General features: G+C 38.1%; 1 protein-coding gene across 1 annotated transcript; it reads right to left on the reverse strand.

The window, feature by feature from the left end:
- Positions 1 to 1,083: 1,083 nt before the first annotated feature.
- wdr77 (WD repeat domain 77) lies at positions 1,084 to 7,896 on the reverse strand. Its single transcript, XM_012859171.3, has 10 exons — positions 7,506 to 7,896; positions 6,327 to 6,512; positions 6,101 to 6,242; positions 5,266 to 5,315; positions 4,159 to 4,229; positions 2,077 to 2,134; positions 1,901 to 1,972; positions 1,701 to 1,809; positions 1,544 to 1,612; positions 1,084 to 1,465 (listed from the first exon to the last, which is right to left on the reverse strand). Exons 1-10 carry the CDS (start codon positions 7,588 to 7,590, stop codon positions 1,318 to 1,320), a joined length of 990 nt encoding a protein of 329 aa, XP_012714625.2. The 5' UTR covers positions 7,591 to 7,896; the 3' UTR covers positions 1,084 to 1,317.
- Positions 7,897 to 12,475: the final 4,579 nt, after the last annotated feature.

Raw genomic sequence — 12,475 nt, forward strand, 5'->3', positions numbered from 1 at the left:
CGTGGGGGTTATAAGGGCATAATCGAAGCAATCCAGAGTCTCTTATTCTCTAGTAAATATTATTCAGGAGTGAAACAGACATCTTCCAATCTTCCCAGACAAGAAGCAAATTCACCCGAAGGTGAGACTATGAGAGAGTACTATGCACACACAGAAAAATAAATCCTGTCATCTCTAAACCAATAAGGCAGCATAACTTTGGTTATTTCTTCAGACATTACATTGCAAAAGTAGATATTTAGCCAAAATGCACAGAACCATCTTTGGACAAAAACCAAACAAAGCATTTATGCACATAAGCTATCAATCAGCTTGCTTTGCAGACAGAGCTCAGCAGCTGGTGTCAACCATGACCTTGTTTTTATAAGGCCATCTGTCTCCAAGCAGAATCTTATCCCAAAATGACAATGAAACGGGAAAATGATCTACAAGACTCTCTGTAAAAGAATCAAGCTGCTGCAGTGGCATAGTCTAAGTCCAGATCTCAGTCTGGTTGAAATTATTTGGTTAGAGCTTAAGAGAGCTGTACAGAAATGAATAGTCATATTTAACAGAGTAAAATTTTTTTTTTTTAGAAAATGTAATACATTTCAGGAACTCCATTTACTACGATCAATTACCCGCAGACTGTTTTCAAGCTCGATTTTTTGTTAATTAAGATTCTCCACTTACATCTAAGGGAAACACATTCAAGCTTAGAATACGTCAGACCAGTAAAACCATTTTTAATACAGAAATGTAGGCTTAATGATAAACATATAGAAAAACTATGAACTTGGACTTGAAGGAGGGTGTGATTTATTTTTATTGTGACTTTCAGCTCTCTAGAAAATGTGTATAATCACATGAAGACTATCCAGATTCATCTGGGCAAACGTCTTGAGTTTGATCTTTTCCGACACGGCAACCTCTGATCGGACTTTGTGACACTCATCTTTTGGAAAAAATCGTGGGGACAAACTTGTTTCACCGCCTCTTTTGTTGTCAGAGCCATCCACTAATGATCAACCACAAGACAAACTATTATTGATCATTTTTAAACTGGTCTGAATAATCCCACAAACACCACAACCGAATGCAAAATCAGTTCAACAGCTTTAAGTTTCCTTTAATGTAAAAGTATGCAATACAAATATGGAGGTGTGACACAAAATAAATGACTACAAGACAGAGAAGATGCTTAACCCCAAATACTGTGCACATTTCTACAGAGCTGAGTGAGTCCATAATTTCCATGCACTTCTCCAAAATCTGATTTTATACCCAACCATCTAGATACACAGTGACATCCCACAAGGGAAAAACAGGCGACCGTCTCTAAGACGAGGAACCGGCAGATCCAGCAGCTGGACTGATGGTGTGGTGAAGCACCAGGTGGTCCCAGCCCACAGTTGTGAGAGTGCGGGACTCATCACGAAGCCAACACACACCTTTGACAAAGTCCTGGTGTCGCCGATCTCTGAATCTGCAGGGAAAAACAAGTTGATTGATTTTCTGATGCGGAAAAGAGACAGACTTAAAAAAACGAGCTGAAAAGACTCACATTTCTTGCAGTTCGGTGTTCATAACAGCGAGGGAGCAGTCGTCACTAACGGAGGCTAGCAGAGAGGCACTAGGAGGGATGGAAGGTGGTTGATATATGGGGACCAGAGGAAAAAATACTCACTAAAAAAGTGCATTTTGGGGGAATAAATCTTTACCTATCTGTGGAGAAGGCGAGGGTGTTAACTCTGCGGCTGTGTATTTTTTCCACCTGGGCCGGTTCTGTTCCCAAGAAATCTTTAACAGTCACGTTTCCCAGCTCATCGCCTGTACCAAAATAAATATGGTGTTAAGGACAACAGCAAAAATAAACAGTAGGGGGGAAATGGAGGCTCATTCATCTGCTGATGGCTCTCACCAAAAGCTATAGTGCTTCGTTGGTGGGGGTGCCAAGCAGCAGTGGTGGGAGAACAGCCGGCGAACTCAACATCTGAAACACAACGCAGAAGAATATCACCTGGCTTTTGCAAAACTGGGATCAACACCTCTGCATGTAGTCCAGCCTAGGACAACGTGCTGCTGTAGCCTGCTCACCTATTCTTGAGGCTGGTTTCTCTGGCTTCCTCCGGTCCCACATCAACACACGGCCATCCTGAGGGAATGGAGACGACACTGAACACACCTCACCTGGAAGGGTTTACTGCTCTACCAGTAAATATTGAACTAATACATTTATTACCGTCATTTCTAAAATAAAAAGTGGGAGTGGTGCCCCAACAGTTAGAGTAGAATGCAAGTTCCCCGGTTCAAATCCCACAGACAGCTACCCTGAGTCCCTAAGCAAAACCCTCATCCCCAGACTGTTCCCTGGACGTGGCAGGAGGCCCACTTCCCCCTGAGGGATGGATTAAATGCAGAGGACACCATTCATCAATATGTAAGTTGCATGAAAAATAAAGATGATTATTACTGTTAAGATAATACAGCTGAAAATGTTTTGTTACAAAGTTTGTGCAAAAATCCTGGTATCATCCATTCCATTACCTTTAAAAAGGCAACCTATTACCCGTGTCTTTTTCCCTGTATTTCTTCTACATTTCAGGAGCATCTTCTTTACTGTAGCAGCACGCTGATTAACAGATGTTGCACAAAAAAGTGACTTGACGAAAACTGACTTTTTTGCCAAACTTACGGAAATTAAACTTTTATGCGCTGAATTTCTGAAACATTTTCTACCTGTTTAACAATAATCTGGCAACTTTAACTTCTTCCTTCACGAGAAGTGTGCACAGCTCCTCTTTGCAGAGGCAGCTAGAGAAACTGAATGGTGATCCAGTTAGATCAACGGTAGCGACCACAAAATGAAACGTGATTAGATCAACAAAACATTCAAGAATCCTTGGGAAATAAAACTGAACTTATCAGGTTTAATTGATATAAATTACCAATTTTCCATACTTAATTTTGTTTATATTTTTCAGTTTGAAGACAAAATAATTTGCACCCCAGCAATGTAAGAAGTAGGGCTGTAAGACTTCAGGAAAATATTTAATTGTGACATTATTGCTAAAAATTGGGATGTAGGTTACTCCCATTTTTCGTGCGTTTCGATGCTGAAACAATGTTTTAACACCTCAGCAGCTAAATACACTCATCAGGTGAGGTTACTAAGGGCAGATATTGTCCACCCACTAATCAAAATATTAGCTAAATTCATACTTTGATTACCTGACACTTTAAAATGTGACATCTTACCAAATATTGTGTACAAGAGGTCCTTGGCGATTGTGATATTGCACATACAGACGCTGTGATGAGGATTGTGATCTGACTCATTGTGCAGCTTGAAGAAAACAGCTGAACGAGACAACTTGTTCTCTTGTGGGATTTCAATGGAGACGTTCAGGGGGAAGAACTGCTAAAACAGGCCTTTCATATTGTCTTTATGTATAAACCTTTGTTCATTTCTATGTAATTTCTGGTCAAACATTTATCAGGAGCCAAAGATGTCGGCTTAGGTTGCCGACCTCTGAATTAGACTCATAACTTGGATGTTCTGGCATAAATCTCTCAAAATTTCAGGTTATTTTTTCCTCTGGATTAAATTGGAATCAGATATTTTTTTTCCTCCTCGGCTTTGGCCAATCAAATACAAAGAAATCTGACTTCTTCTGACCAATTGTTGATCAAATGCATCAACAATTGGTCAATAAACAACCTGTACTTTGATTAAGTTTTAGGAGTTTAGTAAAATACCAATTAATCGTATGCTTTGATACAAAAACTGGGGGAAAGCATTTTATTTTCTTGATTTTCTATTAAACTACAACTCTCTCTTATGTGTCTGAGTCTACAGGTCAAACCTTAGAAGAAAACCAGAAGTTTGTATTGGGCATAAAAAGCTTGAGTTCTCCATCTCTAGTTTAACTAGGCTAAACAAATGAGGACTTTTGCTTTTTAAGCATTGTCCAAGATCATCAAAAAGGTCTTTCTTAAAGCAAGACTGAGGAAACGATGCAGTAACAAGAGGACAGTTAAGACTGGTAACAAATATACACATGTAGAGGGTTGATAAAACAATCATGATGAGACCAGCCACTAAATAAATGAGTAGGTACTTGATTCCACCTTGACACGTGGCTATAAATGAAACCATAACATTGAAAGGAATCCTACTTGGCCACAGGAGACGAAGAGAGACTCATCTTCAGGACTGCAGGCAACACAATTAACAGGCTGAGTGTGAACTGCAAGGAGAAAGATTAAGAAGGGTCAGGGATATTATCATTATAATTATTATAACTTCACTCTAGATTAATTTGCTTTTAAACAACAGTTAAACCAGAAATGTACTTTATTTAAACTTGTTATCTGAGCATTCACTGAAAAGAATCCATATGCAACAGTAAAAGAAACAACAAACCAAGGCTGAAAGTTACATCACTATCACAGATTTCACACTAATCAAAATGTTGCACCAATGAGAAGAGGGGAAAAATATAAATTCAAGAGGTCCATAATACAGGTAAACGACACAAATGTTGATAATGGGCAGTGGTGGGCACAGCTGACCAAAGACTTTGCTTAACAAGTCCCCCGAGTCCCTCCTTTTTAAATCTTATAGGATTAATTGCCCTTTATTTGCAGAACTTTTCCATTCTGAATTCATCTTTACTAAATAATGGCGATGTGAAACATGTTGGATGTGTTTGTACACTCAAGGATAGAATTAAAGATTTTTAGGACCTCGCCAAAGCCAGCTAATTTACAATAATGCTCTGAGCTGTGAAACCCTTGGAACTGAGAGGGTGTTCTTTCTTTATACCGTACCTGTATTAAAAGAGTTAGACTTAGACTTAGACTTTCTTTATTGTCATTTTGTATACACAGAGTGCATACAGAACGAAATTTCGTTTTCACACAGCTCAGAAATATTGCAGTAACTCTACAGAATTACAGTACAGGATAAAGTGCAGTGATCAATCGCAGTCACTTACAGGATAAATTTCAATTTACTTCCGGATAAAGTGCAGCAGTGAACAGTAGGCAGTTGAAATGTAAACAATGGGAAAACCAAATGTAGACAAATATGCAGTAGGGTGCAGCAGTGATTTAAAAGTAGACAGTTGCATTGTACACAGTTTTTCAGTACGTTTCCGGTTAAGGTGCAGCATCAATTTGCAGAATACGATACAATGTGCAGATGTGCAAATGTGCAATCTAGTGTGACACAGTCTGATTAAGGTTGCTTTTGATGAACTAACATTTTAGATGTTCTCTTACCATTGTAGGTGCTGACAGCCGTTTCCTGACCGAGGTCCCACACTTTAATCCTGTAAAGAAAAAAAACAAATCTATTTCCTTCCATACATCTGCACCTTCCACATAACGTGCAAAGCCACTTGATTTGTGTTTTAAGGCGTTAATACAGCGCCTTGCAAAAGTGTTCCTACCCGCTGTATTTGATTTCTACATTTGGTCAAATTAAAACTGCTAAGAATTATTTTAGGGATTTCACATGGGAAGCTGCAGAGAGGTCCACGATAACTCTGAAGCAGTAGAAATCCACAGCCGGGCGGGAAAAATCAGTTGACGGGGGATAACTTTCAGTCATGTACGCCCCATATAAAGGCAAATTTTAAATAAGCAAGCTTGTTATTCATAAAAAGTTTTAAGACATAAACGTAAAAAAAAAAAAAAAAAAAAAAAAAAAAAAAAAAAAAAAAAAAAAAAAAAAAAAAAAAAAAGCAAATCTGATAGGAATGGCCAAATATATGTCTCTAGATGTACAAAGTCGGTAGAGACACAGCAGAAAACCCTGCAGCTCTAATGGCGAGCAACGCTGGTTCTACAATGTATTGATGGAGCTGAATGCAAGTAAAGATCACACTCAGAAAGTGTCATTTGTAAAAAGTTGAAAAAATAAAATAAAATTGATCGTTCTGGTCTAAACTGATGGTCCATCATAAAATCTTTTTTAGTTTATCCTTTCAACGTGACAACATGTTGAGAAGTTCATTAAGAAAAAAAAAAAAAACTTTGCAAGGCGCTGTCCTGTGTGCCAGAGCTGTGAAACATGCTTGTGCGTCACTCATGCGTGTGTTTGCTAGCGTCTAACCGGCAGTCCATGCTGCCAGTGACCGCGCCGCTCCCTCCTGTGACGGGGCTCACTGTGGTGACGATGTGGTCGTGCTCGTATTTGGTGAAGCGATTCACCAACAGGCGCTCGTCCTCCGCCAGCTCCCAGAGCTCCAGGGCACCTGCGCAGCCAAAACAAACCCGGAGTCACGCCGGTCTGAAGGCGCCGTGCCGCAGCCCGGCTCTGTGATGAGCCACCGCCTTACCTGAGTCCGAGGCGACAGCCACCGCCTTTTCGGCCACCCACTTGACGTCGGTGACGCCCGCCTCAGTCTGCACGCCGGCTTTGCAGAGACCCTCGCTGGGGGCTTGCTGGGGTTCGCTGTAGATCCAAACGGATCCCTGCCAGTTCCTGCCGCAGAGGCTGGAGGCTCCCAGCAGCAGGGTGCCATCTTCAGAGAAGGCGAGCAAAACAAAAAGTAAATGTTTTAATCAGACGGATTTGCATTCAGAATAACCAACCCTAGGCCACTGAGCTATATAATACACTGGAGTGCTGATTTTGACGAAAAACTGAAGTCACTGGCCGCCATCTTGCTACTCCCTACTCTCACAGAATCCCACAGGATTTGGCTGCAACAACAAGCAGTTTTATGGCTGTGTGAAAACGTTTCATAGGTAATTTTACAGTCAGTGGACGTACTAACACTATCAACTACTAGGAAATTAGGTGCTGAAATATTTTACATGTTATTCATATTAAATATATATATATATAAGTATGTGCATATGTATATATGTAGATATATGTATACATATTTTCTATCTATATTTTATTCCTACTTGCTCTTATTCTGTTTTATTTTGCTATGTTTTAATCATGTAAAGCACTTTGCATTGTCTTTGTACTGAATTGTGCTATATAAATAAATTTGCCTTGCCTTGCCTTGCCTTACATATATGTAAATATATGTTTTTGTATATTGTTATTTATATATTAATAAATGTTATATATATATATATATATATTTAAATAGATAAAATGCAAAATATTTCAGTACATGACTTTCTCAGTACGTGATAGTTTTAGAACATAACATTAAAGTATATGCCATTTGACATTTTAAAAGTTTTAAGCCCCCCCTCTGAAAATGAGAAAATCCTCGTTATTCGATGCTGCAGCGCATATATTCCCTAGTTACTGGAGGAAAATAGGGAGTACCAATATGGCGGCTGGTGGTTTCAAAGCGACTCGTTCTAACAGCCGGCGATTAGCACTCCAGTGTATAATATAGCTCAGTGCCCTAGGCACATATTATGAATATCGCTGTTCTTTAAAGATATTGACATGATGTATGCAAAACGAGGGAGGCAAAGCTGCGCGGATGTAAACAGTCCAGCAGCACCACGTGTTTTGCTTCCAGCTAGCTGCTCCTTTTCCTTACCTGCTCGGTACTGAGCCGCGCACAGGTGCTTCTCCATGCAGGCAGGGGCGTTGGGGGGTATTTTCCACGGGTTTTCCTTAATCATGCTGGTGTCCTCTGCGCTTTTAAGTTAATCAGTAGTCTTTGAATCTTCTATCTCCACAACTGAGGAGCCTTTGATCCAGAGCAGCTTCTATATTGTCTAGCTAGCACCAAAAAAATTACGACCCGCTCCTTCCGTCTCTGGTCTGCTTTAAGAGTTTATATAAATCACCTAGCGCGATAACAATGGTCCCGTTTTAGAAATCGTGGTGCTTAAAATATACCGTTTTGCAAATGAATGATAAAGTGCACAAAACACATGGAACGCATACTTCCAGCTTCCTCTACGTTTCTTCTTGTGGGAATTTTGGGACCATCTACGTGTTAGTGCCACCTGCTGGTTGATTCCTAGTCCTATGTATATATGTATATATATATATATATATATATATATATATATATATATATATATATATATATATATATATATATATATATATATATTAGGGCTGGGCAACGATTAAAATATTTAATCGCGATTAATCGCCCTGATTAATCGTGATTAATCGCGATTAATCGCATTGTACTTACAAACTCCAAGAATGAATTCAAAAGTAGTGTAAAGAGCACTTTTATTTTAATGTTCTGCTGCCATATGAACAAAAGTGTTGTAACATTTGTAGCACTTATTTTATACTGGATATTTTCAACCCATCTATTGAATTTAGTGCACTAGTTGATCTTTTCTTCATAAGAGAACAGCAAGCACTGCAGCCAGAATATGGCCTTTTTTGACCTGCTGTATATTAGCCAGTCCCTAAGCTTGATGTATCATGAAACTGTTGACCTTTTGGGTTTTGGGTTTTTTATTTTATTATTACAATTAAGTAATAATAATAATAATAATAATAATAATAATAATAATAATAATAATGTTATGTTCAGTGTTTTTTCGCTAATCCACCTCTTATATATTTCAATCCTTATGTAATTTTGTCTGTGTTGTGTGCACCTGCCTGTTGCTTTAATCCTATAAATTTCCCCGTCGTGGGATAAAAAAAAGATTAGCTAATGTTATCTTATCTTAAATAACACTTTTTAATATATGTACTGGGTTCTTTCAAGGTCTTAATTACATGTTATGTGTGGGCTCCAGTAACATCCATCCATCCATCCATCCATCCACTGATCTACCTGGATGTTCCCTGGAGGACTGAAACGCCTCAGTCAGAGACGTCTGTGGGTCTGTCGGTGGGTCTGTTAACTTGCCCAGCCCTAATATATATATATATATATATATATATATATATATATATATATATATATATATATATAATAATAATTATTATTATTATTATTATTATTATTATTATTATTATTATTATATATTTTTGGTGTATTAAACTTGACATCTTTATTCATCAACGTGAGTTTTTTTTTTTTCTTTTGCCCTAAGGGTTTTTGACAGCCGTGGTTGCTATATTTAACACAATACCCCCAAAATCCCCAAAGGAGAAGAAGAGAAAAAGCTTTTCGGTAAACCATTTGACATTCTGTACATGCCATTTTTAACCTTGAAGGAATGTTGCTCAGAAATCCACTTGCATTTTTTTTTTTTCACATTATAAAGTTCAGGATACTTTCAAAGAACATACCTAGAACCATTTTTACCCCAAAGCAAACCCACTAAGGGTTTCCCAGCAAGGCTATTTTTTTTTTATCCTTGTTGACTTTCTGGTTTTGTTACATGATTCCGGTTTGCCAAGCTTTGAAAAAAAATGTGTTGCATTCTGAAAACCTCAGTTTTCTTCATTATTAAAGAGATTTATTTCTCTGCATGCAAAGAGGGGCAGTTTTAGATATGTGAGACATCAGTGCACACAGTTTCTGTCTTTAAACCTTCATATTTTTCTAGGGTTTACACATAGTCAGATGCTGCCTCATTAATAAAGAAGAACAGCTATAAGCTCCAAGCTAAAACTCATCTAATTTTGCTAACGTTGTGTAGGTTGGTTGCAGAACTTGAACATAAAACATGTTAAGGAATATAGTTTTAGTTGAAGTCCATAATAGCGCTCAGAAAAGAGCTTAACACATCTTTTTATAGAAGCAACATGCTAATTTCTTCTTTTATTTTAATGTTTTTGGATTATTTACTAAGAACAATTGTGAAAACTGATAAATACAACCTAACTGTCGCTTTATCACATCAGTTATCACGTGTCATATTTCAAAAGCTAAAAAAAGGAAAAATAAATTTATAAATTCTTACATAATTATCATTCATTCAATCACAATCGGGCACATGCTCAGACAATATGTTTGAGTCACATTTTTAAATGTGCTCTTCTTATTGATGATAAAGCAGACACAGTTTTCCTTTGTTGCCAATCAAAGAGTGTGCACATCTAAATAAACTGCTTCATGGAGTGCAGAAGCCTGTCAAATCTGTAAATATACAAAAGCGTTGAAATTTCTAAAAAAAATAAGCAATATTAGTGGAATTATTTGTGGAACAAATAAAATGAAAATAACCTTTAACCAAAGACAATAGGCCATAATAGATGCAAAAAGTTTAAAAAGAAAATGAACTATCATTTAAAAGTAAACCATAATTGAACATGTGGTGTGATCTGATAGTGTAAGGAGGATTGAAGTCAAACAATACAAGATGTGCACTTGGATTGTCTTTCTATGTCCAGGTTAAAAAGTTGACCTTATAATAAAAACCCATTTTTCCATGATCATTTAAGTGAATCTGACGAACACTGATTTAGAACAGGGCACAACTGAAATTGGACAAGTTCCAATAAACAAGGACATGTTGGAACTAGTTGCCTTGTGTCAGCAGTGCTTACCTTCATAGAAAAGCACACAGCTTTTGCATCAGGAGGAGAAGGAGGAGGGGGGGTCATATTCATTTGTAATGAAAAAATAGCATCAGGATCTTCAAATCTGCCCTGCAACCGGGACAATCTCATTCTGAGAAGTGAATTTCCGGGTTGTGTTTCAACCAGTGCAAAGTCTGCTGGACACAAGGGAACAGGTGCATTGGTCATTTCTCAGAGAAGACATGAATCAATCACCGTCAGTAGAGATTTTGTCCAGATGTTAATATTATATTTAGGGATGACTGTGGCTCAATGGGTAGAGTAGTCATCTTGCAATTGGAAGATTGTGGGTTAAGTTCCAGCTGTCACATGTTGTTGTGCCCCTTTGAAAGGCACTTAACCCCAAGTTGCTTACTGATCTGCGTATCAGTGTATGAAGGTGTGCGTGTTAGTAACCACGATTGGATGAATCTGGCTATAGTGTAAAGTACTTTGATTGGTCAATATGACAGGAAAAGAGCTATATAAGTTCAGTCCATTTACCATTTAATATATGGCATGTGAAGCAAATTGCAAAAATAAAAAGTTTAACTTCTGGTTTCAACTGTATCTTAGGGAGCACAGTGCAGTCTTTCATCTGAAAATGGAGTGTGGCTATACCAAGGCATGGTGGTCTATTTAAACAGATAGGCCAGATAAGGAGAGCCATAATTAGAGAAACAGCACTGAGCCCGTTGTAACTGGAGAAGCTGAGCTTTTTAACAGGAACACTTCGATGCACTTCATTACGGAGCCCCTAAAGGGACATGGAGGGAAAAAAACTATTGCGAGATCTCGCAAAACTATTGCAAGATCTCGCAATAGTTATTGCAAGATCTCGCAATAGTTTTGCGAGATCTCGCAAAAGGTTTTCCTACGTCATATATATATATATATATATATATATATATATATATATATATATATATATATATATATATATATATATATATATATATAAGGTCTGATGCCTTCACGGAGTAGATGCAAGTTTATAGAGACTAAGTCACAAAAACTTGGACGTGTAGACCTGTATCTCTCTGTCTTAGAAAAATAACATTATAATATAAACAATATCTTTTAATCTTACTTGTGAAAAGTTAGCCCTCGAGCCCTGATGTCAATAGTCCGTCGATTTAAACAAAAATACGCCGCTCAGTCCTGAGGTATCATTAGTGTGTTCAGCTTGAATCAGCAGGTTAGGGTAGCAGGTCGACTGCCCCAAGATGGCGGCCGTAATTCCTACGCCGCGACAGTCAGTGCGGGGTCTACTCTTATATTATGTCTATGGTTTTATCCTTTTTACTTTGCACCTCCGCTGTTGTGTGTCTGTTTTACGTCCGGTTCACTGAAGTAGAAAAACTTTTTCTTTTAATCTTTTAAAATGTCTCTCACTAATGTCAAGTCCATGTCTGTAGCCAAGTACGGATTTAATGTCTTTATATGTCAGGCCAGTACTAAAATAGAAATCAATAAACTTCTCCCATGGATGACGTGTTTGCGCCTCCATTGTTTTGTGTCTGTTTACAACTTCTTTTTCTATTTAATGGCGGTTGGCAAACAACTATGTGGTGACTAACCAGTAATGAGTGTGGATCAGGTCATTTGTTTTACTTCCGGTTCGCTGACGTAGGAAAACCTTTTGCGAGATCTCGCAATAACTATTGCGAGATCTTGCAATAATTATTGCGAGATCTCGCAATAGTTTTGCGAGATCTCGCAATAGTTTTTTTTCCCTCCATGTCCCTTTAGGGGCTCCGTACTTCATAAATCTGGTATGGAAGACTGACAAAACAAAAAACAAGAAAAAAAAAAACAATTGTTGAAAGAAAGTGAGAAAAGTCCATTTGCTGCAAATTGTTCAAGAGACAAACACAAACTTGTTGCCTTTCATGCAGTAAACACCAGCTGTCTGACAGAAGACTAACACTGCCCCTTGACAAACCCTCCCCACTATGAAACATGGTGGTGGCAGCATCATGCTGTGATGCTTCTTTTTAGCAGAGACAGGGGGGGAATGAAAACCTGTTAGAAGCTGCAAAAGACTTGAAACATATAGCCAGACCTCCAATGGAATGG

The sequence above is a fragment of the Fundulus heteroclitus genome, chromosome 20 (assembly GCF_011125445.2).
Source record: "Fundulus heteroclitus isolate FHET01 chromosome 20, MU-UCD_Fhet_4.1, whole genome shotgun sequence".
Taxonomy (NCBI): Eukaryota; Metazoa; Chordata; class Actinopteri; order Cyprinodontiformes; family Fundulidae; genus Fundulus; species Fundulus heteroclitus.